Here is a 24,340-nt window from a genome sequence, read left to right as displayed (position 1 = left end):
ACACAAATTTTGATGCCCCGCCTTCATCATATAGTATTTCGAAAGGTCAAGATTTTTCCCCCTGTCGTTGGCTCAGGTCTTGACATGGTCCAGGTCAAGTCTTAACTCAGTCAGATGAAACGTGTAGGAGAAGTGGGCAAAAGTCTGCCCCCTGTGAATGTGCAAAAATCGTCAAAAATGGGACATTCAAAAATTCGTAGCTCACTTCCTGTTCATTTTAGCATATGGGTCCAAGAGACTTTTTTGTAGGTCTTGGGCTCCCTCATACACCTAAAAATATTCGGCATTCTTGCTTAAACGTACAACCGGGGCTGCTTTGTTAAAGATTTCTAGGGGGCACTATCGAGTCTTTTTTTTCAAAAATAGCACAATCAACAATAAAATATTGCTCATTGTACCAGGCCAGATGTGTGTGCCAAGTTTCATGAGTTTCTGTGCATGTTTAGACCCTCAAAACTGGCGTTGTTTTATTGGCGAACAGCGCTGAGCCACACCCACAGCGATTCGCGAAAACTCACAAACTTCGTGTTGTGACATCATGAAGGCCGAAAACCTCATCTGAGCAAATATGAGGTAGGTCCAGTTAACGTGTTTGGAGAAAAACGCAGAAGAAAATTCGTAAGAAAAAAAATTGCCACTAAGTGGCGCTATCAGTAAGATGAAATATAAGTTCGTAGATGTCTTTAGGGCTGGACTCTCATCAAATGTGTGAAATTTTTTTAGGTCCTCAAAAATGCGATCGTTTGCGGAGAATAAAGAAGCGGAATAATAATAATAATTCTTACAAAAACAAGAGGGACCTCGCGGCGGTCGCTGCTCGGGCCCTAATAAAGAGAAGAAGAAGAATAAAGAGAAGAAGAAGAATAAAGAGAAGAATAAGAAGAATAAGAATAACTAGAGCTGCAAGCAGCTATAAAGGGCCCTCGCAGCCTGGGCCACGTTGGGGTACTCGCACGTTGGGGTACTGGCACATTGGAAGCAGAATTTCTTTTAAAATGGCATGATAAATGCCATGTGGATTTTCTTTTTTTTTTTTTTTTTTTTTTTTGCAAGGTGTGATGAGTGTGTCAAGCTCAATAGATTTGGTGATTGTTAAGATCAGTAAAAATCAGCGTCCTTTTTTATTTTTAGGCAATGAGTTGCCCTGATTGGTATTTTTTGTAAAGGTATGTATCCACATCATCGCTTGTACTCATTGCACAATGTTGCTTTTATTGTCCATAGAGGCAATCAAAAAAAATGAAACTAAATAAAAAAGTACATATGTTTGGATCGGTCTGATGCCAGTGAACATTTTGAGTGGTGGAAAGTAAAAGAATATTCATCAATGACTTAGTTATCACATTTAGAATGTGTTTACAATTTTTGTAAAAATACTGTAAGTGGGGTATTTTTTTTTTTTATGCCTCAATGGCTAGGTGGCGCTGCCACTGAATGTTGAACTGAATGTTGTCGTAAAGATACCTTCAGGCCTTGACTATAAATATACAGGTCAATTACGGGATTTTTTGGAACATGTACCTGGGAGTTATTAAGCACATCCTTCATTCACGATATTGCTTTTAATGTCCATAGAGGTTATCAACAAGAAATCAAATGACACTTTAAACTAGATGACACTTTAAACTAGAGCTGCGAGCAGCTATAAAGTGCCCTCGCAGCCCAGGCCACGTTGGGGTACTGGCACATTGGAAGCAGAATTTCTTTGAAAATGGCATGATAAACCATTACTTGTGGATTATTTTATTTTTTATTTTTTTGCCAGGTGTGATGAGTGTGTCAAGCTCAATGGGTTTTGGTGATTGTTAAGATCTGCAAAAATCAGCGTCCTTTTTTTTTTTTTTAAGCAATGAGTTGCCCTCATTGGTATTTTTTGCAAAAGTACATATATATACCCATCATCGCTCGTACTCATTGAACAATGTTGCTTTTATTGTCCATAGAGGCCATCAAAAGTAATGAAACTAAATAAAAAAGATGGCAGCATTGTATCTCTTTTCACTGGGATCCTGTGGACACAACATATCGAGCCACTTCTCGTCGCGAGCGCTCGACACTTGCCGAGTGTCTTCTTCGGGGGTGACGTTATATTGCGTGTTGCAAATAAATAAATAAATAAATAAAGTCTGCTTTGAGTGTCTAGCATTAACAAGTCACGTTTTACAATATTGACAAGAGCAAATGGCTGTTGTCAAGATATATATATATATATATATATATATATATATATGCCTGACTGGGATCGTACCCACGATGTCATGACTCGCGTTTTCGTGCGCTATCCACTCAGCTACGGAGGACGGACTTGTAGCCTTGCTTCAAATTTGTATTATCAAGTGATCCACAGGGAGTACGAGCATAATAAAGTGATTCACGCTATCTCTAATCATGTTTTATTTACAGAATCGATGGATGCACTTAGGGTTAGTATATTAATTTGTTTATGTAAAACAATTGAACAATGTCCATTTCTGAAATTAAAGTTGGGGGGGGGGGATAACATTTCCACACTGAGATTTGAACTTGGGAGTTCCGTGTATCAGCAAGGGCCCTACTCTAAAGCACTTACCGCAAGAGCTACTTGACTTGGTAAGCAACAGAGCCAATCGGCGTACTTGTATCTCCTTATTACTGGACAAAAACCCGCTCGACCACCACAGCTGCAATAAAGTATGTGACATTGTTTTTATTATTAGGGCCCGGGCAGCGACCGCTGCGAGGTCCCTATTGTTTTTGTAAAAATTATTATTATTATTAGGGCCCGAGCAGCGACCGCTGCGAGGTCCCTATTGTTTTTCGTTCGAATTATTATTATTATTATTATTATTATTATTATTATTATTATTATCCGTAAACGATCGCATTTTTGAGTACCTAAACATTCACGAAAACTCACCAAACTTTGCACACTCCTCAGGCCCGGCGAAAACTTTTATATTATGAAGTCGTCATAACAACGCGACTCTATAGCGCCCCCTAGCGTAGAAAAATAAAAACCAAGCCTGGCACGTTTGAGCTAGAGCAACGAAAATTGGCAGACACGTGTAGCACCCCGAGACGCACAAAAAAAGTCTATTGGGACCATGTAGCTAAAATGTACAGGAAATGAGCTATGAATTTTTTTATGTCCAATTTTGGCACATTCACTGTGGTCATGCTTTTCCCCCCTCTGCAAACATTTTTCATCCAATTCACATCAAACTTGGCATTTATCATCTCAAGACCTGAGAGAACAACTGGGCAAAAAGTCTTGCCTTTTCGAAATACTATATGATGGGGGCGGGGCATAAAATATTGTCTTTAAAATTTCATTTGTCCAGAAAGAGCAAATGCTTAATAACTCCCATGTTCAAGCTCCAAAAAATCTCAAACTTCTCAGGCAACTTAATAGTCACGGCCTGAAGACATCTATATGATAAAATTCAGTTATACATATCGTGCCACCCAGTGGTGACAATAAATGTCATACTTTACGTTTTTAGCTACTGCGCTGAGCTCGTTGAAGGGATCCAGTTGAAAGTTGGTCAGAAAAGCCTTAAGATGTTGATCATGCCCCACACCGAATATTGTAACTTTTCGCCAAAGGGCGTGGCCGCTACGGTGCCGCAAAGTCTGAAGATTTTTCGTGACAATAAAAGCTGCATGAACTTGACCGTGATGATCCTATCTTCTCAAAATTTCACACATTTGATGAGAGTCCAGCCCTAAAGACATCTACGAAATTATATTTCATCTTACTGATAGCGCCACCTAGTGACAATTTTTTTTCTTACGAATTTTCTTGTACATTTTTCTCCAAACACGTTAACTGGACCAACCTCATATTTGCTCAGATGAGGGTTTCGGCCTTCATGATGTCACAACACGAAGTTTGTGAGTTTTCACGAATCGCTGTAGGCGTGGCTAAGCACTGTTCGCCAAGAAAACGCCAGTTTTGAGGGTCTAAACATGCGCAGAAACTCATGAAACTTGGCACACACATCTGGCCTGGCAAAATGAGCAATATTTTATCATGTATTGTCCTATTTTTACAAAAATGACTCAATAGCGCCCCCTAGAAATTTTTAACGAAGCAGCCCCGATTGTACGTTTAAGCAAGATCTACGAAAATTTTTAGTAGGTGTATGAGGGAGCCAAAGACCTACAAAAAAAGTCTCTTGGACCCATATGCTAAAATGAACAGGAAGTGAGCTACGAATTTTTGAATGTCCCATTTTTGACGATTTTTGCACATTTTCAGGGGGCATACTTTTGCCCACTTCTCCTACACGTTTTATCCGACTGACTTATGACTTGACCTGGACCATGCCAAGACCTGAGCCAACAACAGACGGAAAAATCTTGACTTTTGGAAATACTATATGATGAGGGCGGGGCATCAAAATTTGTGTTTCGCACTGAAAAGGGATATGCTTAATAACTCCCCGATACATGCTCCAAAATATCCCAAACTTGACATGTATGTTTATCGTCAAGGCCTGAAGGTATCTCTATGACAACATTCAGTTATATATGCAGCGCCACCTAGCCCTTGAGGCATGGAAAAAAAATACCCCACTTACGGTATTTTGTACAAAAAATGTAAACTCATTCTCAGTGTGATAACTAAGTCATTTAGGAATATTCTTTTACTTTCCACCACTCAAAATATTCACTGGCATCAGACCTAACCAAACATACATATTTTTGTTATTTAGTTTTATGTATTTTTGATAGCCTCTATGGACATTAAAAGCAATATCGTGAATGAAGGCTATGCTTAATAACTCCCAGGTACATGCTCCAAAAAATCCCATACTTGAAATGTATATTTATAGTCAAGGCCTGAAGGTATCTCTATGACAAAATTCAGTTATAAATACAGCGCCACCTAGCCCTTGAGGCTTATATAAAAAAAAACAAAAACACATACGGTATAATTTGTACAAAAAATGTACACTCATTCTAAGTGTGATAACTAAGTCATTTATGAATATTCTTTTACTTTCCACCACTCAATATGTTCACTGGCATCAGACCGATCCAAACATACATATTTTTTATTTAGTTTTATTTTTTTTTTTGATCGCCTCTATGGACAATAAAAGCAACATTGTGCAATGAGTACGAGCGATGATGTGTGTATATATACTTTTAAGAAAAATACCAATCAGGGCAACTCATTGCCTAAAAATAAAAAATAAGACGCTGATTTTTGCAGATCTTAACAATCACCAAAACCCATTGAGCTTGACACACTCATCACACCTGGCAAAAAAAAAAAAAATCCACATGTTTATCATGCCATTTTCAAAGAAATTCTGCTTCCAATGTGCCAGTACCCCAATGTGCAAGTTCCCCAACGTGCAAGTACCCCAACGTGGCCCGGGCTGCGAGGGCCCTTTATAGCTGCTCGCAGCTCTAGTTATTATTATTATTATTATTAGGGCCCGAGCAGCGACCGCTGCGAGGTCCCTATTGTTTTTGTAAAAATTATTATTAGGGCCCGAGCAGCGACTGCTGCGAGGTCCCTCTTGTTTTTGTAAGAATTATTATTATTATTATTATTCTCCGTAAACGATCTCATTTTTGAGGGCCTAAACATTTACGAAAACTCACCAAACTTTGCAGTCTCTTCGTGCTCGGTGAAAAATTTGATATTATGTAGTTGTCATAACAACGCAACTCTATAGCGCCACCTAGCGTAGAAAAATAAAAACCAATCCCGGCCCGTTTGAGCTAGAGCTACGAAAATTGGCAGGCACGTGTAGCACCCCGAGACGCACAAAAAAGCCAGTGGAAGCCATTTCCTAAAATGTACAGGAAGTGAGCTATGAATTTTTGAATGTCCAATTTTGGCCCATTCACTGTGGTCATACTTTTTCCCCCTTTGCAAATATTTTTCAGCCAGTTGACTTCAAACTTGCCATGTATCATCTCAAGACCTGAGACAACAACTGGGCAAAATATCTTGACTTTTTGAAATACTATATGACGGGGGCGGGGCATCAAATATTGCCTTTAAAATTTCATTTGTCCAGAAAGACAAAATGCTGAATAACTCCCATGTACAAGCTCCAAAAAATCTCAAACTTCTCATGCAACTTAATAGTCACGGCCTGAAGACATCTATATGATAAAATTCTGTTATATATATAGCACCACCTAGTGGTGACAATAAATGTCATACTTTACGTTTTTAGCTACTGTGCCAAGCTCTTTGAAGGGATCCAGTTGAAAATTGGTCAGACAAGCCTTAAGATGTTGATCATGCCCTACACCGAATATTGTAACTTTTCGCCAAAGGGCGTGGCCGCTACGGTGCCGCAAAGTCTGGTAATTTTTTGTGGCAATAAAAGCTGCTTTAACTTGACCCAGATGATCCTATCTTCTCAAAATTTCACACATTTGATGAGAGTCCAGCCCTTAAGACATCTACGTACTTAGATTTCATCTTACTGATAGCGCCACCTACTGGCAATTTATTTTCTTACGATTTTTCTTCAATGTTTTTCTCCAACCCCATTAACTGCACCTACCTCATATTTGCTCAGATGAGGGTTTCGGTCTTCATGATGTCACAATACGAAGTTTGTGAGTTTTCGCGAATCGCTGTGGGCGTGGCTAAGCGCTGTTCGCCAAGAAAACAACACCAATTTTGAGGGCCTAAACTGGCACAAAAACTCCTGAAACTTGGCACACACATCTGGCCTGGTAAAATGAGCAATATTTTATTGTTGATTGTGCTATTTTTACAAAAATGACTCAATAGCGCCCCCTCGAAATTTTTAACGAAGCAGCCCCGGTTGTACGTTTAAGCAAGAACGACGAATATTTTTAGGTGTATGAGGGAGCCCAAGACCTACAAAAAAAGTCTCTTGGACCCATATGCTAAAATGAACAGGAAGTGAGCTACGAATTTTTGAATGTCCCATTTTTGACGATTTTTGCACATTCACAGGGGGCAGACTTTTGCCCACTTCTCCTACACGTTTCATCCGACTGAGTTAAGACTTGGCCTGGACCATGTCAAGACCTGAGCCAACAACAGGGGGAACATTTTTGACTTTTCGAAATACTATATGATGAGGGCGGGGCATCAAAATTTGTGTTTCGCAATGTAAAAGGATATGCTTGATAACTCCCCGGGACATGCTCCAAAAAAATCCCAAACTTGACATGTATGTTTATCGTCAAGGCCTGAAGTTATCTCTATGACAACATTCAGTTATATATGCAGCGCCACCTAGCCCTTGAAGCATGAAAAAAAAATACCCCACATACGGTATTTTGTACAAAAAATGTAAACTCATTCTAAGTGTGATAACGAAGTCATTTATGAATATTCTTTTAGTTTCCACCACTCAAAATGTTCACTGGCATCAGACTTATCCAAACATATATATATTTTTATTTATTTTTGATAGCCTCTATGGACATTAAAAGCAATATCGTGAATGAAGGATATGCTTAATAACTCCACGGTACATGCTCCAAAAAAAATCCCACACTTGACATGTATGCTTATAATCAAGGCCTGAAGGTATCTCTATGACAACATTCAGTTATAAATACAGCGCCACCTAGCCCTTGAGGCTTATATAAAAAAATAAATAAATACCCCACATACGGTATTTTGTACAAAAAATGTAAACTCATTCTAAGTGTGATAACTAAGTCATTTATGAATATTCTTTTAGTTTCCACCACTCAAATTGTTCACTGGCTTCACACCGATCCAAACGTATGTACGTTTCCATTTTGTTTTATTCATTTTTGATTGCCCCTTTGGACAATAAAAGTAACATTGTGCAAAGAGTACAACGAGTGATGATGTCTATATACACTTTTACAAAAAATTCCAATCAGGGCAACTCATTGCCTAAAAATAAAAAAGGACGCTGATTTTTGCAGGTCTTAACAATCACCAAAACCCGTTGAGCTTGACACAGACTGGCAAAAAAAAATTCTACATGTAAACGTTTATTATGCCATTTTCAAAGAAATTTTACTTCCAATATGCCAGTACCCCAACGTGCAAGTACCCCAACGTGCAAGTACCCCAACGTGCAAGTACCCCAACGTGCAAGGACCCCAACGTGCAAGGACCCCAACGTGCAAGGACCCCAACGTGCAAGGACCCCCAACGTGCAAGGACCCCCAACGCGGCCCGGGCTGCGAGGGCCCTTTATAGCTGCTCGCAGCTCTAGTTTTATTTAATCTTCCTCCTTTGCTGCACTCCACTGCACTCCTTCCTATTAAAAACTTCCTTTTTTATATATATAAATTTTATAAATAATTGATGGATGAGGTTTAGTACATTAATTGTTTTATGTGAAACAATTGGAAAATATCCATATCTGAAATGAAAATTGGGGGTGACAAAAAAAACCCGCATATATATATTTAATAATCGGCAGATTAATCGGTAATCAGTTTTTTTTTCTGACAAAAATTGGTATCGGCATCGGCCTCAAAAAATGTACATCGGTCAGGCCCTATTTTTGTTGTTGTTGTTGTTGTTACAGGAGCCTTGGTTGTTAATGATGCCAAAGCCATAACAAAGCGGGGAAAAAATAAAGCTTACACATCTTCTTGAAAATTTAGAACATATTCACTCCTTTTTCGGATTTCCAAGAAACCTTTGCAAGGTTTCAATGATCCCCAAAAAATCTCTCAGGTCATTTGCAGCAGTTTGCACTTACCTTGGCTGTTTTGAGAACAAATTGATGTTTTCCATCATCTCCTCCCAACTGTGCCTTCAGTTCCAGAAGTTTGGCAACTTCTTTGTCAATCTGTGTAGAACAAGCCAGTAGTAGGATTTTGAACATGTGGACCCAGTGTGTCATTATCAAAATTGTGGTTCAGTTTTGGATGTGATGGAGGTATTGCAATTAGAGACGGGTACCTTTCACATTTGAATCGGGACTGTTCTAATTCTCAGTACCTGGGAATCGATACCAGTACTCAACGGAATCCAATTTTCAGTACTTTTTTTACTCTATTTTTTGTTCGTTCATACTTCATAAAGTACTATTTTGTTTGGCTTAGCATCGCAAAAATCTCGTTCGATTCCAAACCAGGAAATGTATTTTTAGCGGGTGAAAACCAGCATGAGTTTAAATCTCTGGTCTCAAAGAGATATATATCATCGGTTGACTTTTTCTGACGAAAACGGAATGCCATTCTGTCGAAAAATAAATCGTTGCTCTATCAAAATTGGTTAGACAAGGGAATTTGGTCAGTGATGCTTCTTTTGGACAATATGGGAAAAATTATGTCATTTGATATGTTTTGTTCCAAATATAACATGATTGACAGAAGACAAGATGATACTCTTATCAAAGCAATCCCCCAATCTTTTGTTGTGATGACTTGTAATTTGTTCCAAAGCAAGGTGAATCCAACACTTCCCTCGCTCTTGGTGGAGGGTCACAATATCACGGATCCTAAACTTCCTAATATCAAAATTTGACAAACATTTGTTAAAAAACTGTATCCTTTTTCATCAAACAGAGCTTCAATCTTACAATTTTTCTCAAAAAAAGAAGTTGAAATTTTAAGATCCAAGTACTTTCAATTTCCCATTCCCCAAAAAGCAAAGGAAATTCACTACAAAATTCTCAAGAGTGTATCCCTTCTTCTGAGTTTTTAAGAAAGCGTTTCAGTTTCGACCAAAACAACTGTTTCTTTTGTGATGAAGACATTGAAACAACTGAAACAACTCTTCTGGGAAGATTTGTATGATTGGTTATTCCCTAAACTGCCTATTTTTTTTTCCTTTTTTGACAAAAGAAAATGTTTTGTATGGTATTTCTGTAAAATAATCATCAAGAAAAAAATGCAGTGAAATTATATAATTTGGTAGAAGAATTGAACCTTGCTGATTCCCCCTAGCGGCCGCTCCCCTTTTTTCTGTCTTTCCTTTATTTATTTTAAGCTTGTTTATATTTTGTGTTGTTTTTTTTATTTGCTACACTTGACTGTTATATTCTCTGTCCAATGTTATGTAATATGTTGTGTGCAATCTATGTCAATTTGTGCTGTACACTTGAAGTGAAACAAAAAAAAAACGTAAGAAAAAAAAAAAAAAAAAAAAAAAAAAGCAGCGCGAGTGAGTGACGTCAGTGCGCTAGTATACTTACAATGTTGTGTTCAAGTGCGCCATTGTCAACTCTTCTACTCCTGCAGTCAAAACTTAGAATGACGTGCTTCAGATCCGAAACAAGACACCGTTTGATTTTACGTGAATCGGTGCTCGGAAGTACCGACCCAAACCGGTCCATGCTACAAATGGGTACCGTCTTTGGTACCCATCCCTAATTGCAATACAAGTAGGCCTAACATTAATGTGCACTACATACAATACATACCTGTGCCACAGTGATTTCCGTCAAACATCGAGATTGGACAAAGTTTGCAAGTTGGAAGCCAACCATAGGGGAGCGGATCCGGAGTGCAAACATGCCCAGCATATTCACCCAGCGGCAGAGGGGGACAAAACCATGTCAAAAATAACAGCCAAAGTTCAGGAGTGCATCATCCAATGGTATTGTGGCAGCCAAACCAAAAGCCATTCAAAGCAATGAATCCAGTAGGTAGGTATAACGTATTCCGTGGAAGGTCAACGTCATCCGTGGATGGCCAGCAGGACACCAAAGGTCAGGCAGGAAGAACAGGAGAAAAGTGGTAAGCAACCCTATCACTACAGGGGTGGTGGTGTATGATGCATCATCATTACCCCAGTTGAGGACGACAGAACATAAGATGTACCAAGTCAATGAAAGTAGCAGGCCTAATGCAGTACACATACAGGCACAATTCTGTTTTAAATGTAGTACAAAATCTGTATACATGACATCAGCAGTAGGGTACATACTGTACAATAGCATTGTCAACAGTTCCCAAGCGGCAGTTCAACAGGCATGCTGCTCATTTTAATGAAAATGACGTGGTCGCGCGTTGTCAGAGTAGTACAGTACCCAGTTTAGGTTCGGTGTATTTTATCATCATCATGACCTGTATTTTAATGTTTGCGCTTCAACTGCAACTTGTCTACCAGGTTAGCTATTGCGTCAGCCGTCTGAAAACAACTAAGAGGCAACACAAGTAAAGGCCACGGATATTTTTTGCCGTGACCGGCAACTCTCCCGCAAGCACTATTTCGCCGTGAACGGCTCTAATTGGTCAATCGCCGGAGCGAGTCATGCACTGGGCGTGGTTCCTGTCTCGCTTCACCCCTTCTGTGTTTTTTCTCTTAAGTTTTCATTTTGTTTTGCCACTGAAGATTGGCTGCTATCGGCATTACCAACCCAACCACAATCGTCAGAACATAGGCTGTTGTCGGCAATACTAGCCTAGCCCTAACCCTCAGGCTGTTACCGGCATTACCAGTCTAGCCAAAACTATAACCCTCGTCAAGTAATTATAGTATAATTTCTGGGTCCTCGCAGTTTCACCATTATGCCACTAGCCAGTACGCATTCACTGGTGCACGATTCGCGGCAAAAGAGCGCAAAATGGCGAGTTGTCGGTCACGGTAAAATATCCACTTCGTTGCCATGCACTCAAATGTGGCATATGGGTACATCTTAAAGACCCGTAAATGGTTAATGAAAGGCCACTTATACGCAATCATAACATTGCTTACCTGCTCTTTGCTTGCCTTCTCAGACTTCATCCTCCGAACTATTTCACCTTGAATTGTGATAGCTTCTTGGATCTTAGTTTTGCCTTCCATTTTTAAGTCGAAGGTCTCAATCGGTCCTACCGACTCAGTAAGGGCTCGTGCATTTAGCGGCAGCCTCATGTCATGGCATCAGCCACGTCACTTCCGTTTATGCAACGGCACCAGTGCCCTTTTTCTTTTCTTTTCGTCTTCTTTTTCTTCTTCTTCACTCACTCACACAAATAAACGGGGTCTTCTCAGGCGGGTAAGCGAACCCACACCAACCGGAGGTACACCGAAGGTAAGTGATGGTTCCACTCCTCCACCCAGAACCCCCTGTGAAGACGCTTTCGGTGACCCTGCACGATCGGTATCGCGCATGCGCAGAAGATCCTGCCATCTTGGATCGCTAACTACCGCAACTCCACTAGGAACAAAATACCTTTATATGCCTGCGCGATAGGACGCGTTCGTAAAAACATGATACATTATTGAAAAAACATCTTAGATTCTTGATGCTATTAACTCCTTCCCTGCCTTTGACAAGTACACTTGTCAATTGTATTTTTTAGAGCGGTGCTAAATGGGGGAGAATCTGATTCTGCTCCACTGTAAATATCAAACTTGTAAACAACTTTACTGATGCCCAACCACCGGTAGATGACATAATTGCCCCATTTTATACAAAATAAACATAGTTTCAGAGTCCATGGCAGAAATGGCTGTATTTTGGCAAACCTACATTTTTCTACTGTCAATTATAAAAGAATGGGACGGGGCAAAAAGTAGGGAGTCTATTCTGTTATTTGGTAGATTCGTCCATCCATCCATCCATTTTCTTGACCGCTTATTCCTCACAAGGGTCGCGGGGGCTGCTGGCGCCTATCTCAGCTAGCTCTGGGCAGTAGGCGGGGGACACCCTGGACTGGTTGCCAACCAATCGCAGGGCACATAGAGACGAACAACCATCCACACTCACACGCACACCTAGGGACAATTCGGAGCGGCCAATTAACCTGCCATGCATGTCTTTGGAATGTGGGAGGAGACCGGAGTACCCGGAGAAGACCCACGCGGGCACGGGGAGAACATGCAAACTCCACCCAGGAAGGTCCGAGCCTGGACTCGAACCGGAGACCTCAGAACTGGGAAGCGGACGTGCTAACCACTCGTCTACCGTGCCGCCCTTTGGTAGATTCGGTTTCTATATAATTATTGAATGTAATATCACGTGAGTATTGAAAATTTTAAAATTTTCTAAAATGACTGGCAGTGAATGAGATAAAGAAACTATTTTAATTTTACAGGTTTTAAAGACGAACGTTTACTTTTGACCCCATTACCTTCCTAGTGAGTCTTCATTGTTATAATTTTCGTTTAGTCTGCAGTATTTTTACTGTCTTTAGAACAATGTGTGGCCAATATAATAGGATAGGTTTTGAGAGGCAGGGGGGTCATTTAAAACACACACACCGCAGACTTACTGTAAAGTGCAACAATGCAGACTCACTATAATGTAAAGAGGTCAAAAGTAAAATGTTCATCTTATAGAATTAAAGTTGACTTAGTTACTTTAAAATTCATCAATAATATACAGTGTATATATATATATATACAGTGTATATATATATATACAGTGTATATATATATATATATATATATATATATATATATATACAGTGTATATATATATATATATATATATATATATAAATATATATATATATATATATATATATATATATGTATATATATATATATATATATATGTGTGTGTGTGTGTGTGTGTGTGTGTGTGTGGGGGTGTGTGTGTGAAATATATTCCAAATGGATCTCATTGGAATTTGTATGTCTTAGGAAAACGCCACTATCTGGGACTTGCAGGCATCCTCACGTTTTAATGGCTGACACCTGTTCAGTGGCTGTGTGATGAGTTTTTGGGTGTTCCAGAACCCTAGACGGGAGAATCACTACACATTGAAAGCGCCAAAGGAAGGCGCTAAGAAATTGACTTAGCCCGAATGGGGCAAATTACACTAAATCAATTAAGTTTTAACTTAAAGAAGGCCCAAAAATGGTGCCGCCGTTTGGGGAAACTCCTGACTTGAAATATAAGGTATAGAGTGGTCATTTGTATTAATAGTAGGGATGCATGATAATATCGGTGGCCGATAATTATCGGCGATTCTCGACCAATTTGACATCATACAGATAAACCAGATAATAAAGAAATTTGCCAATAATTATCAGCGATTATCGACCGATTTGACATCATACAGATAAACCAGATAATAATTAAATTTGCCAAAAATTATCGGCAATTATCGACCAATTTTATTTCATTCAGATAAACCAGACAAAGAAATTTGCTAAAATTATCGACCAATTTGATTTCATACAGATAAACCAGATCATAAAGAAATTTACCGATAATTATCGCCCTATTTGGTTTCATACAAATAAACAGATAATAGCGAAATCCGCCGATAATTAGTGGCAATTATTGACCAATTTGATTTCAATTGTATTCAAATTATTTTTGCAAGCAGTTACCGGCTTACTTATCGGTTATTGACATCGGCACTTTCTAAAAGATTGCTTTATCGGTATCGGTTGAAAATAGCATTATCGTGCACCCCTCGTTTTTTGCATTGATTATTTAATAAATAAAATAAAGGTAATTTAATCCGAGTACTGTGCTCATAAGTGAATACATATTTGGAGCTGTTCCATTCATGTATTGAAAGGCGAGTGAGCCAGCCGTTGACGAGCAACACGACACATGCAGATTTCACGACAGACTGCATAGAATAAGATGACAGATCATTTGTATTTTCATGAGAAATATTTATTCATTGCCGAATACGATGTGACAAATCACAAAGAAAAAAAAACAGGAACTTAAGTCCATGCTGACCCCCTGCAACAGAAAAACAAAATCACTTTTTATTGTGCTCATCCATTTCACAGACATACAAGTATGTGAACATTGTGGAATTATACGGATTTATGTATAAATTGGTCATAAAATGTAACCTGAAGGACACATAATCTGTGAAAACACAAAGTATTTTGGTTCAAAGAAGTCTTATTTATTTCTAAAGGCACTTTACGTTTAACTTTGACCGCCAAAAACGTTTAATAACAATTAGTAAAATCACGATGTATGTCGCAATAAACATTAAATGGTGTCAACTACGTTTTTTTTTGTTTTGGTTTTTTATCAATGGGCAGTTTGCTGTCTAAGTGCAGCACGCGCTGCCTGGTCAATGACTTGTGGAATCAAAAACACTATCTATGGCCAGCAGATGGCAGCATTGTATCGCTTTTAAATAGGCTCATTGCATATTAACTCTTTGACTGCCAGGCGTTATAAAAACAAAATTAAAAAAATCCACAGTGCCAGCCGCTTTTGAGCATTTTAACTCATCTTTCAAGGCAAAAAGAATATTGTTTGCCTTTACTACATATACAGTGTGGCTACTCAATGAAAGATCGCATTCCATTCATTGGAATTTTACTAATCATCATGAAACGTCTTTGGCAGTCAAAGAGTTAAATTACAATGAAACATGATGAAATTGTTTTCAAGGATGATGTAAATGATCAAAGCCTTCGTCATATTAAATTTTTTTATAATGTGTGTCAGTAAAAGAGTTAAAATTTTCTAGAAAATGTGGAATTCATTCCACCAGAGTAAATCTTATTTTCTTGTAATAGAGAAATCTATTTTTGAAAAGTACTGCCTTTGAAACAATTGTTTTTGCACCTTCTTGTGAAAAAAGAGCACTTTAAGGGCAGCATTGTGTTGTATGGGCATCGTTTCCATCGTTCCTGTTGGATCATTTGGTGATTGGAAATAAAAAGTAATGGACACAAATTGGTTTGGATACTTTAATTAATGAATACTGATGAATGAATATACCTTAAAAGTATGAAGTAGCCACAAAGTAAGAAAAAATCTGGGGGAAAAAAGATGCATTGAAAATCGTGATAATCGTGACAATCGTGATTAGTATCATGATAATCGTTCAATCAAATCGTAGCACCCTTAATCGTAGGGCTGGGTCTAAAATATCAATATACAATCGATATTCCTTTTCATAGGCCTATATCGATTCATAAAACCATGAATTGCTACTTTTAATACAGTTTTTTTTCCCCCGTAAATTAATGTGCCAAATAGGGCCTGACCGATTAATCGCCCGACGATTATAATTGGCCGATGATTGGCCTTCAAACATCGGCCCAATTGAGCTAAATGGACAATTATTCTCTCCTTAAAACGTTATCGAAGAAAGCCAAACTTTCCGACACTGTGAGAGTACCCTGAATGCACCACTTTATTTGCGTAGCATTAGCAGCTAGCAAGCGTGTAGCGTATGTTATTCTGGTTATTCTGTTGTCCCCTAAGCATCCTTTAAGATGTTTATTGAAACCGCAGTTGGAGTTAACTGTAAAACTAAATAGTACAATGTTAAGAATTACATCCACTGTATATTTAAATACAAAGCACGCTTCATTTTCAAAACATCGCTAGCCTAGCGCTAACAGGAAGTTAGCAAATGCTAACGGGAAGTTAGCATCGACTTCGGGTGTGTTTCTCCTTCAAATGAGGAATCGAATCGGGCCCTTCTGAATCGAATCGATTTTGGAAATCTGAATTGATACCCAGCCCTACTTAATTGTAATCTGCCTAAGATGGCACACCCCTCGTATTACTGTATATCTTCAATTTTAAAGTTTTGAAACATAGTTTATGTTTCAACGTTTTTGAAGCATACAATTTCTGAGGAATATTAATATTGATTTAATTGGATTTAATATATAAGTAATTTTCTCCGGCCTTCCTGGGTGGTGTTTGCATGTTCTCCCCGTGCCGCGCCTACTGCCTGAAGTAGTTTCATCGTAGATTATCGTGGATTTATTACCTGACCAATATATGGATAATCTGCTATAGTTGTCTCATGTTTATAGCATAGATAAAATGAAATGTGAAAAAAATGAAAAATAATTACCACAGAGCTGGGTTACTCGAGGTTGTTCCTCAATTTGTACTCGCGTACATCTGCATGGTGCTGTTTGAAGAGCTGCACAAGGTAGAGAAGCAAATTTTATGAATGAGACCACTGTTTTGCAACAAATGTACCATTAGGCTATCGACTTTTGTTCCACAAATCAGAGGGCCAACCAACCACTTTTTGCGCTATTTGAAAGTAAATTATACGAGCACTTCACCGCCAAAAGTTCTCCATGTGTGATCCTGCAGTTTTTGTGTCATTTGACATTAAAGTTTGCTATTTTGATGACGTGTTTTGTAGAGGTGTGCTCAAAAAATCGATACGGCAATATATCGTTGCGGGCCTCATGACAATACATGTATCGATACGCAGGCGTCAGAATCGATATTGCTCGTTAACTTTAAATAGGCAGTTAACGTTTGCCTTTGCAGCTTGCATTTTACCTAAAAAATAAAAACCAGCAGAGTCTTTGAAATTAATTGCTTTCAATTAATGCAAAAATAGCTCACCAGTGATTAGACATTGTGTCTTGCTAAGAAAAATGAAAGCAGAGAAAGAATATCAACATTTATTTACTTATAAACTTAACATGGCACATTTCTTAATGTACCAATTTTCGTATATTTTGTTTAAAAACGAAATAGAATGTGTTACATCAAAAAAATGCTGTTTTTATTTCCCCAAATATTTCAAATAAGCACATTTTAGAGCTGTAATTTTAATACTTTGATGTTTTTGCTCAAATCGGCTCATGCCTATTAATACATTTTCCCAGTGTGTCTGTGAAAACTGCTCCTTGCTCTGTAATGCGTACACATTTAGACCTGGCATGCCACAAGGTGGTAAACCAGAAGAGCTGCTATATATTTTTGCCAGTCAGCATAACAAATATATCCTTTAGGTATAGATATGACTGTTATTAGAAAATGCAAGAAAATTAATATAATATATCGGAATACGTATCGCCTTGAAGATCAAGTATTGGGATACATTTGTATCGCGATACGTTTTGTATTGTGACCCCTGTATCGTGATACGTATCGTATCGTGAGGTTGGCGGCAATACCCAGCCCTATAGTTGATGCCTTATATTACTCAGAGGTGGGCGCGTAAATGAATTTTGAGCATCCGCCATTCGGCAATCGTCAACAGTCAGGACCATCTTCCGTCATCGTCAATCCCTCAATATCTAAAGTTCAACGGCACTGTAATCATCAATCCGTCATTCGCCATGCATTGGCGCGCCGCCATCATTGACGGACTGATGGACCTCTAGCCCACCAGCATTGACAGACTGACGGACTCTCCGCCCACTTTATAACAGGCTCACATCAAACTTCATGCCATGAGCCAGGGGTGTCAAAAATACGACCCGAAGGGATTTAATCCGGCCCGCGAGATGATTTTGTAAAGTAAAAAATAATTTGTAATGTCGGACCAATTAATCAGCTGGCCACAATCAAAACATATACAGTGATACCTCAGCTCATGAACATAATTGGTTCCCAGAAAGTGTGTGTAAGGCGAAAAGTTCGTCTTCTGAACATTTATTTCCCATAAGAAACCATTAAAATGAGAATAATCCGTTCCCAGGTCCCTATAAAACATAATTTTCTACTAAATCAGCCTTAAAACTACACAAAAATATACCTTATTTTCTGTATAATAAATGTGCTATTGTATTGTAATTAAAGAAATAAACTGTACTGTATAATAAAGTCGTTTTATTTACCTTTGTGATGGTAGTTCTTAAGGATGGTAGCAATGGTACTTACTTCATTCGCGAGCGTTTCACCGCGGAGAGTGTTTATGGAACGGTTGCCGTTCATTCGCGCTTTCGTGCTCACCGGAGCGGAGGAGGCGTCTCCCTTGGTGAACAAGGAATTGGAGCACTTTAGCGAGTCAACAAAGTGAGCACCGCCAACTGTTTTCACTTCTTTCCTGGGACTAAACACCCGTGGCACTATTTTCTCCTATTTTGAGGTACGTGATAGCACTTTCGCTTTTTTTAGTGGCGCGAACTATATTGACTACAATGCAAACGCGCCGCTGAATCGCCGTCCCTCGCTTTTGGTTGAGAACGCAGCATTAGGCTTAACACTAGTCTGTGGTGGGGTCTTTTTCGGTCCCATAATAGCAAAAGTACACTCAATATGGTCCAAAATGTCTATCAAACACAAACCGCGTCCGCACTCAAAGAAAGGGGGTGACGAACTGGGAAGCCGTGAGCGTGCGTCAGCTTCTCGTGGCCGCCACCGTGGCTGTTCGACCGCGTGGTTTCGTTCGTCCGCCGAAAACTAGTTCGTCAGCAGAGACTATATGCTCGCGAATTTAATGTTCTTGAGGCGAAAAGTTCGTGAGCTTAAGCGTTCGTCAGCGGCGGTTTTACTGTACATTTATAATTTCACAAGCAGGCCTCAGATGAGCAATGCAACTTGCACGGGGAATCGTCCTGGATGTCATTATTTTACACACAACTTAAAGTTATGTTGTGTTTATTTATTTATTTTTAAATCATAAACCGACATAAACATATTAAATACGACACAAATTAATTACTGGTAACACAATAAATATGACAAGGATTAACATCCTTATATCATCATTAACTAATTTGCTCCCAAAAACGTATAAATACGTTCTATTTTAAATATTAACAGTGTTCCAAAGACGTATTTATACTTGTTTTTTTTTTATAATAGAGCATACAGAAGGCTTTGATGCAGGCTCTGAACTGAAGAGAACTGTTGCAGCAGTAGCAGTTATTACAAAAACGGCCAGCGGGTGGCAGCAGAGTATAAGAGATCAACCAGGGCCCTGTTTTAACAAGCTGTTTCCCCCACAGTTTTACACAGATTTGTGAATCATGGTAAAACCTAGCTATATTCTAATGTTAATTGCTGCAAAACAGATAGAAATATACATTTTCTTTCCTGATGAAAGAAGAGATTCCAATCTTTCTGTTGGTCGGTTCCATGTTTTTAAAACAAAAGAACACAATATTCTGTGGGCCTTGCAAAATTCAGTCAAAATATAGGAAAACAGCCGGGAGTGAAGGGGGTTGCTTGAGTGAAAATGGCGGCGACTGAATGCATTAACTGTGCCACACAATGCATTCTGGGAACAATATATATGCAAAACAGGTAGATTTAACACGTCCAGAACACATACAGGAAAAGTGTTGCCACGTTACATTTGCATTCATGTTATTGACCGATCCGGCCCACTTAGTAATATATTTTCCTCCATGCGGCCCCTGAGCTAATACGAGTTTGACACCCCTGCCATAAGCAATGACGCATTACTGACACCTACCTGTGGATACAGCAAATTGTATAACACGCTTCCAAAGTCATTGTTTGTGACACCACTTACTTTCATGGTTTCATCAAATACAATTCCAATTTCCAAACATTAAAAATACTGTTACAGCGAGGAACATATCTACTAAGTAAAATGCAGGGTTTATAATTGTGAAGAAGTAAGTTATTGTACATTTTAGACATGGTTCAATTCAAATGCAGTGTGTCAAATTGAGATTACTGATTGGCTATTTATCTAGAAAATGTAAATCTGTGCAAAGAGCTCCGCTGGGAGATGATGTCACGTCTACACCGTTTTACACCACATAACTATGCAAGCTATGTTCTTGAATGTAGATTTGCATTCAATTGCAACAATAAAAGCATAAATAAAATATACGAGTGATGTGCTCATCATTTATTACTCGTTCAATTTGTTTATTGAATTCACATGAAACCTTTGTCTCCTGTAGTAAAGACAATGACAATTAACTGAACTTTGATTTATGTTGTGATACATTTTTAAAATTAAATAGAAAAAAAAGATCACTCAGGGAGGTTAGCCTACTGGAGGAAAAGTAACAAGTGATTTATTTCCTGTCTAGTATTAGCACAGCCAATCACGGCGACTGCCACCAACACCAATTTGTATAAAAAGCAAAATGACAGAAAAATCTCTTAATATCTTAACCATTTTAATCAAAGCCAATGCTTGCTTTTTTTTAACTTCTTGTTTGTTCCCGACTGTGACTCATTGACACATTTTGTTGTGTAGTGACTCAAGTGTTATATCGCTAGAGAGCAGTAGAGGGTGCTAGTGGTCTGTGTGACCTCAAGCTACGAAAATTGACGGGCACGTGTAGCACCCCGAGACGCACAAAAAAAGTCTGTTGGCACCATATAGCTAAAATGTACAGGAAGTGAGCTATGAATTTTTTAGTCCAATTTTGGCCCATTTTGGCACATTCACTGTGATCATGCTTTGAAAACAGTTTTCATCCGCTTGACTTCAAACTTGGCATGTATCATCTCAAGACATGAGACAACAAATGGGCAAAAAATCTTGACTTTTCGGAATACAATATGACTGGGGCGGGGCATCAAATATTGCCTTTAAAATGTAATTTGTCCAGAAAGAGTTAATGCTTAATAACTCCCATCTCCAAAAAATCCCTAACTTCTCATGCAACTTAATAGTCATGGCCTGAAAACATCTATATGATAAAATTCAGTTATACATATCGCGCCACCTAATGGTGACAATACATGTCAAACTTGACGTTTTTTAGCTACTGTGCCAAGCTCGTGGAAGGGATCCAGTTGAAAATTGGTCAGAAAAGCTTTAAGATGTTGATCATGCCCCACACCGAATATTGTATCTTTTCGTCAAAGGACGTGTGTGGAGTTAGAATCATGCCAAAACCCCGTAAACACAAAAAACGTGATCTACGTACACAAAACCTAATCCACGTACACAAAACGTGATCCACATACACAAAACGTGATCCACGTACACAAAACCTCATCTATGTACACAAAACGTGTGTTCTACGTACACAAAACCTGATCTACGTACACAAAACCTGATCCACGTACACAAAACCTGATCCACGTACACAAAACCTGATGTACATACACAAAACGTGTGTTCTACGTACACAAGACCTGATCTACGTACACAAAGAAGCATATCTTCAATTACAACAACAACAAAATGTGCGTACGTAAAAAGCAATTCTACATTTACGGATACAACTCACGTGACTTTTGGCAGTGATATTCTGCCGAGCAGTTTTACATGCCGAAAACCCATGATCCACACGCGCAAAGCCAGTAAACTTTACAGCAGGGGGCGCTGTTGCGCCGTATTGAGAGAGCGTTTGGCCAACTCGTTGAAGAACTACTACGCTGTGATTGGTCAACTGCTGGTCACAGGACATATGGACGCCTTGTCGTTACTTTTTTTTTTTTTTTTTTTAGATGCTTTATTGAACCAACTATTGCAAACTTACAGTAAATAGCCTTGTCGTTACTATGCCGCTGCGATTACGTAACATGTTGCATTGGGCATTTATGGCATTCACAAACAAACACTTCTTTAATGTAAAGTCTTAAAAAAAAAAAAAAAAAAAAGTAACGGCACACCACTCATTTGACGAGGTAGAAAGCTGCAGTGTGCAGTCCCACCTACATCAAATCGTGGTATTTTACTTACTTTATTTAACCCTAAATCTAATCCTGCATCATAACGCCACTGCCTGGTTGTAATTGTGAACAACGCCATTCTGAATAACACGGCATAATTGCAATATGTAAGTGATAATAACAATAGCAACGCCAATTGCACAAACACCATGGTGAGGAAAAGGCGTCCATATGTCATGTGACCTGCAGTTGGCCAATCACAGCGTAGTAGTTCTTCAACGAGTTGGCCAAACGCTCTCTCAATACGGCGCTGATTCAACAGCGCCCCCTGCTGCAAAGTTTACTGGGTTTGCGCGTGTGGATCATGGGTTTTCGGCACGTAAAACTGCTCGGCAGAATATCACTGCCAAAAGTCACGTGAGTTGTATCCGTAAATGTAGAATTGCTTTTTACGTACGCAAAACATTTTGTTGTTGTTGTTGTAATTGAAGATATGCTTCTTTGTGTACGTAGATCAGTTTTTGTGTACGTGGATCACGTTTTGTGTACGTGGATCAAGTTTTGTGTACTTGGATCAGGTTTTGTGTAAGTAGATCAAGTTTTGTGTACGTAGAACACACGTTTTGTGTACGTAGATCAGGTTTTGTGTACGTAGATCACGTTTTGTGTACGTGTATCAGATTTTGTGTACGTAGATCACGTTTTTTGTGTTTACAGGGTTTTGGCATGATTCTAACTCCATAGGCGTGGCTGTTATGGTGCCGCAAAGTCTGAAGATTATTCATGACAATAAAAGCTGTTTTAACTTGATCTAGGTGATCCTATCTTCTCAAAATTTCACACATTTGATGAGAGTCCAGCCCTTAAGACATCTACGAATTGATTATCTGTTTTGGAGTAACCCCATTAAAAGACAACACGAATGGACATGAAGTGAGTGAGTCTATTCATTGATATATCGCAAGAAATTACACATTTATTGAAGAATTTGACGTCTGTCATTGGGATACATTAATTGACGGTGTGACGGATTGATGCTTACACTGACGGAAGGAAACCTACCTCCGTCAATAGTTAATTCGTCCTTTTTTTTTTTTTTAAGTTAGCCGTCAATCGTCAACAAAACGGACGTCCGCATCACGTGATTTGCAGCGTCAAGTGCTTCTGGCCATTGTAGTCTGCAGCGTTTTCCTGCATGTTTAATGACATTTGCCACTTGATTTTGGGAAAATGTGCAATAATTACGAGTGCCAACAAACAATATCTGATTCAGAAAAAAATAAACTTCAAAACATAAACGATCCAGGTCTTCCCTTACCAGTGATCATTGATCTCTAAAACTAAACCAGATAGGTGGCCTCGGCCCACCGCCTACCATCGATGTGTAGGAATCACCGCATGTCAATTGCTCTTTCTTTTGACATCATAATAAGGCACTAACGGAATAAAATCAGGCAAACTTTAGAGGTGTCATTGGGGAGGGTCTGTGAGTTGACACTGAATGACCCATATCACGATCACTGGAGTCAAAAGGATGCAATTAAGATCGAACGAGAATAATTGCCAGTCACGTTAATAATTTGCTCGTTGACTTTCCATGGAAACGAGGACAATATTTGCAATGACAATTACTTCAGCAAACAGTCATTTACCAGACTCCACAGGAAAATAGACGATCCAAAGGCAAGTCCCACTCGTAACCAGTTGGGGGAATTAGGGTCACGCTTCACACTTGTAAACAAAGTCCTGGTCCCAACTGCAAACATACAGTGGTAACCATTAGTACGTTTAGGGCGACATCAAGCCAGCGTTTAAGATTCAAGAATGCTAAGCTAAGGTCAAACAAAACAAAATCAGCACGCCTTGCCGGAATTACAGTCGAAAGCCACAAAGTCCGATACAATGTAATTATGCCTCCCACATAATTTACTCACTTCTGTGGACAAAATACGGTCGAGCGAAAAAACTGGCCACACTCATTTTTGTTTAGTTTCCTTTTCGATTTAAAGTTCAAAAATACCCTCTTCTTCTTCGTCGTCTTATTTGAGTTGAATGGTGGGTGGAAACCAGCGTTCAAGTATGTTAACGCCACCTATCGGACTGGAGCGTGGCTCAAGCTCCAAAGCAGGAAAAAAAATATTAAGATAACTTAAATATTCTCGTCTTTATCGTTTATATAATTAAACGCGTTTCTTTTAAATATATAATTAACTGGTTTTGAATGT

General features: G+C 38.9%; 4 protein-coding genes across 14 annotated transcripts in view; 2 read left to right on the top strand and 2 right to left on the bottom strand.

Moving 5' to 3' along the window:
• hars (histidyl-tRNA synthetase) overlaps nt 1-12,053 on the bottom strand; it is a 169,395-nt gene extending 157,342 nt beyond the window's left edge. For 2 of the 4 annotated variants that reach the window (XM_077531441.1, XM_077531443.1), the window contains exons 1-3: nt 11,630-11,777; nt 10,353-10,684; nt 8,685-8,774 (exon numbers count right to left, since the gene is read on the bottom strand). In XM_077531441.1, the coding sequence (XP_077387567.1) occupies nt 8,685-8,774; nt 10,353-10,454 (192 nt within the window). In that variant the 5' untranslated portion in view covers nt 10,455-10,684; nt 11,630-11,777. Of the gene's footprint in view, nt 1-8,684; nt 8,775-10,352; nt 10,685-11,629 lie in introns of all 4 variants that reach the window. The other 2 variants (XM_077531440.1, XM_077531442.1) reach the window with 2 other exon arrangements.
• LOC144025440 (uncharacterized) overlaps nt 1-24,340 on the top strand; it is a 443,835-nt gene that overhangs the window by 397,561 nt on the left and 21,934 nt on the right. The gene's annotated exons all lie outside the window — the stretch shown is intronic.
• Nucleotides 10,546-24,340, top strand: part of LOC144025437 (uncharacterized) — a 344,499-nt gene continuing 330,704 nt past the window's right edge. For all 4 annotated transcript variants that reach the window (XM_077531450.1, XM_077531451.1, XM_077531447.1 and 1 more), the window contains exon 1: nt 10,546-10,668. In XM_077531450.1, coding sequence (XP_077387576.1) covers nt 10,620-10,668 — 49 coding nt within the window. In that variant the 5' untranslated portion in view covers nt 10,546-10,619. The remainder of the gene's footprint in view (nt 10,669-24,340) is intronic.
• On the bottom strand, nt 14,474-24,192 carry ndufc1 (NADH:ubiquinone oxidoreductase subunit C1). Of its 2 annotated transcripts, XM_077532683.1 has the most exons (5): nt 24,050-24,192; nt 23,768-23,871; nt 16,666-16,737; nt 15,573-15,609; nt 14,474-14,567 (listed from the first exon to the last, which is right to left on the bottom strand). In XM_077532683.1, exons 1-3 carry the CDS (start codon nt 24,093-24,095, stop codon nt 16,678-16,680), a joined length of 210 nt encoding a protein of 69 aa, XP_077388809.1. In that variant the 5' UTR covers nt 24,096-24,192; the 3' UTR covers nt 14,474-14,567; nt 15,573-15,609; nt 16,666-16,677. The 2 variants fall into 2 exon arrangements, with proteins under 2 accessions (XP_077388809.1, XP_077388808.1); XM_077532682.1 differs by lacking the exon at nt 15,573-15,609.

Source organism: Festucalex cinctus, chromosome 9 (genome assembly GCF_051991245.1).
Source record: "Festucalex cinctus isolate MCC-2025b chromosome 9, RoL_Fcin_1.0, whole genome shotgun sequence".
NCBI classification, from domain to species: domain Eukaryota; kingdom Metazoa; phylum Chordata; class Actinopteri; order Syngnathiformes; family Syngnathidae; genus Festucalex; species Festucalex cinctus.
Note: the sequence above shows the minus strand (reverse complement) of the source record. Positions and strands in the feature narration are given on the sequence as shown.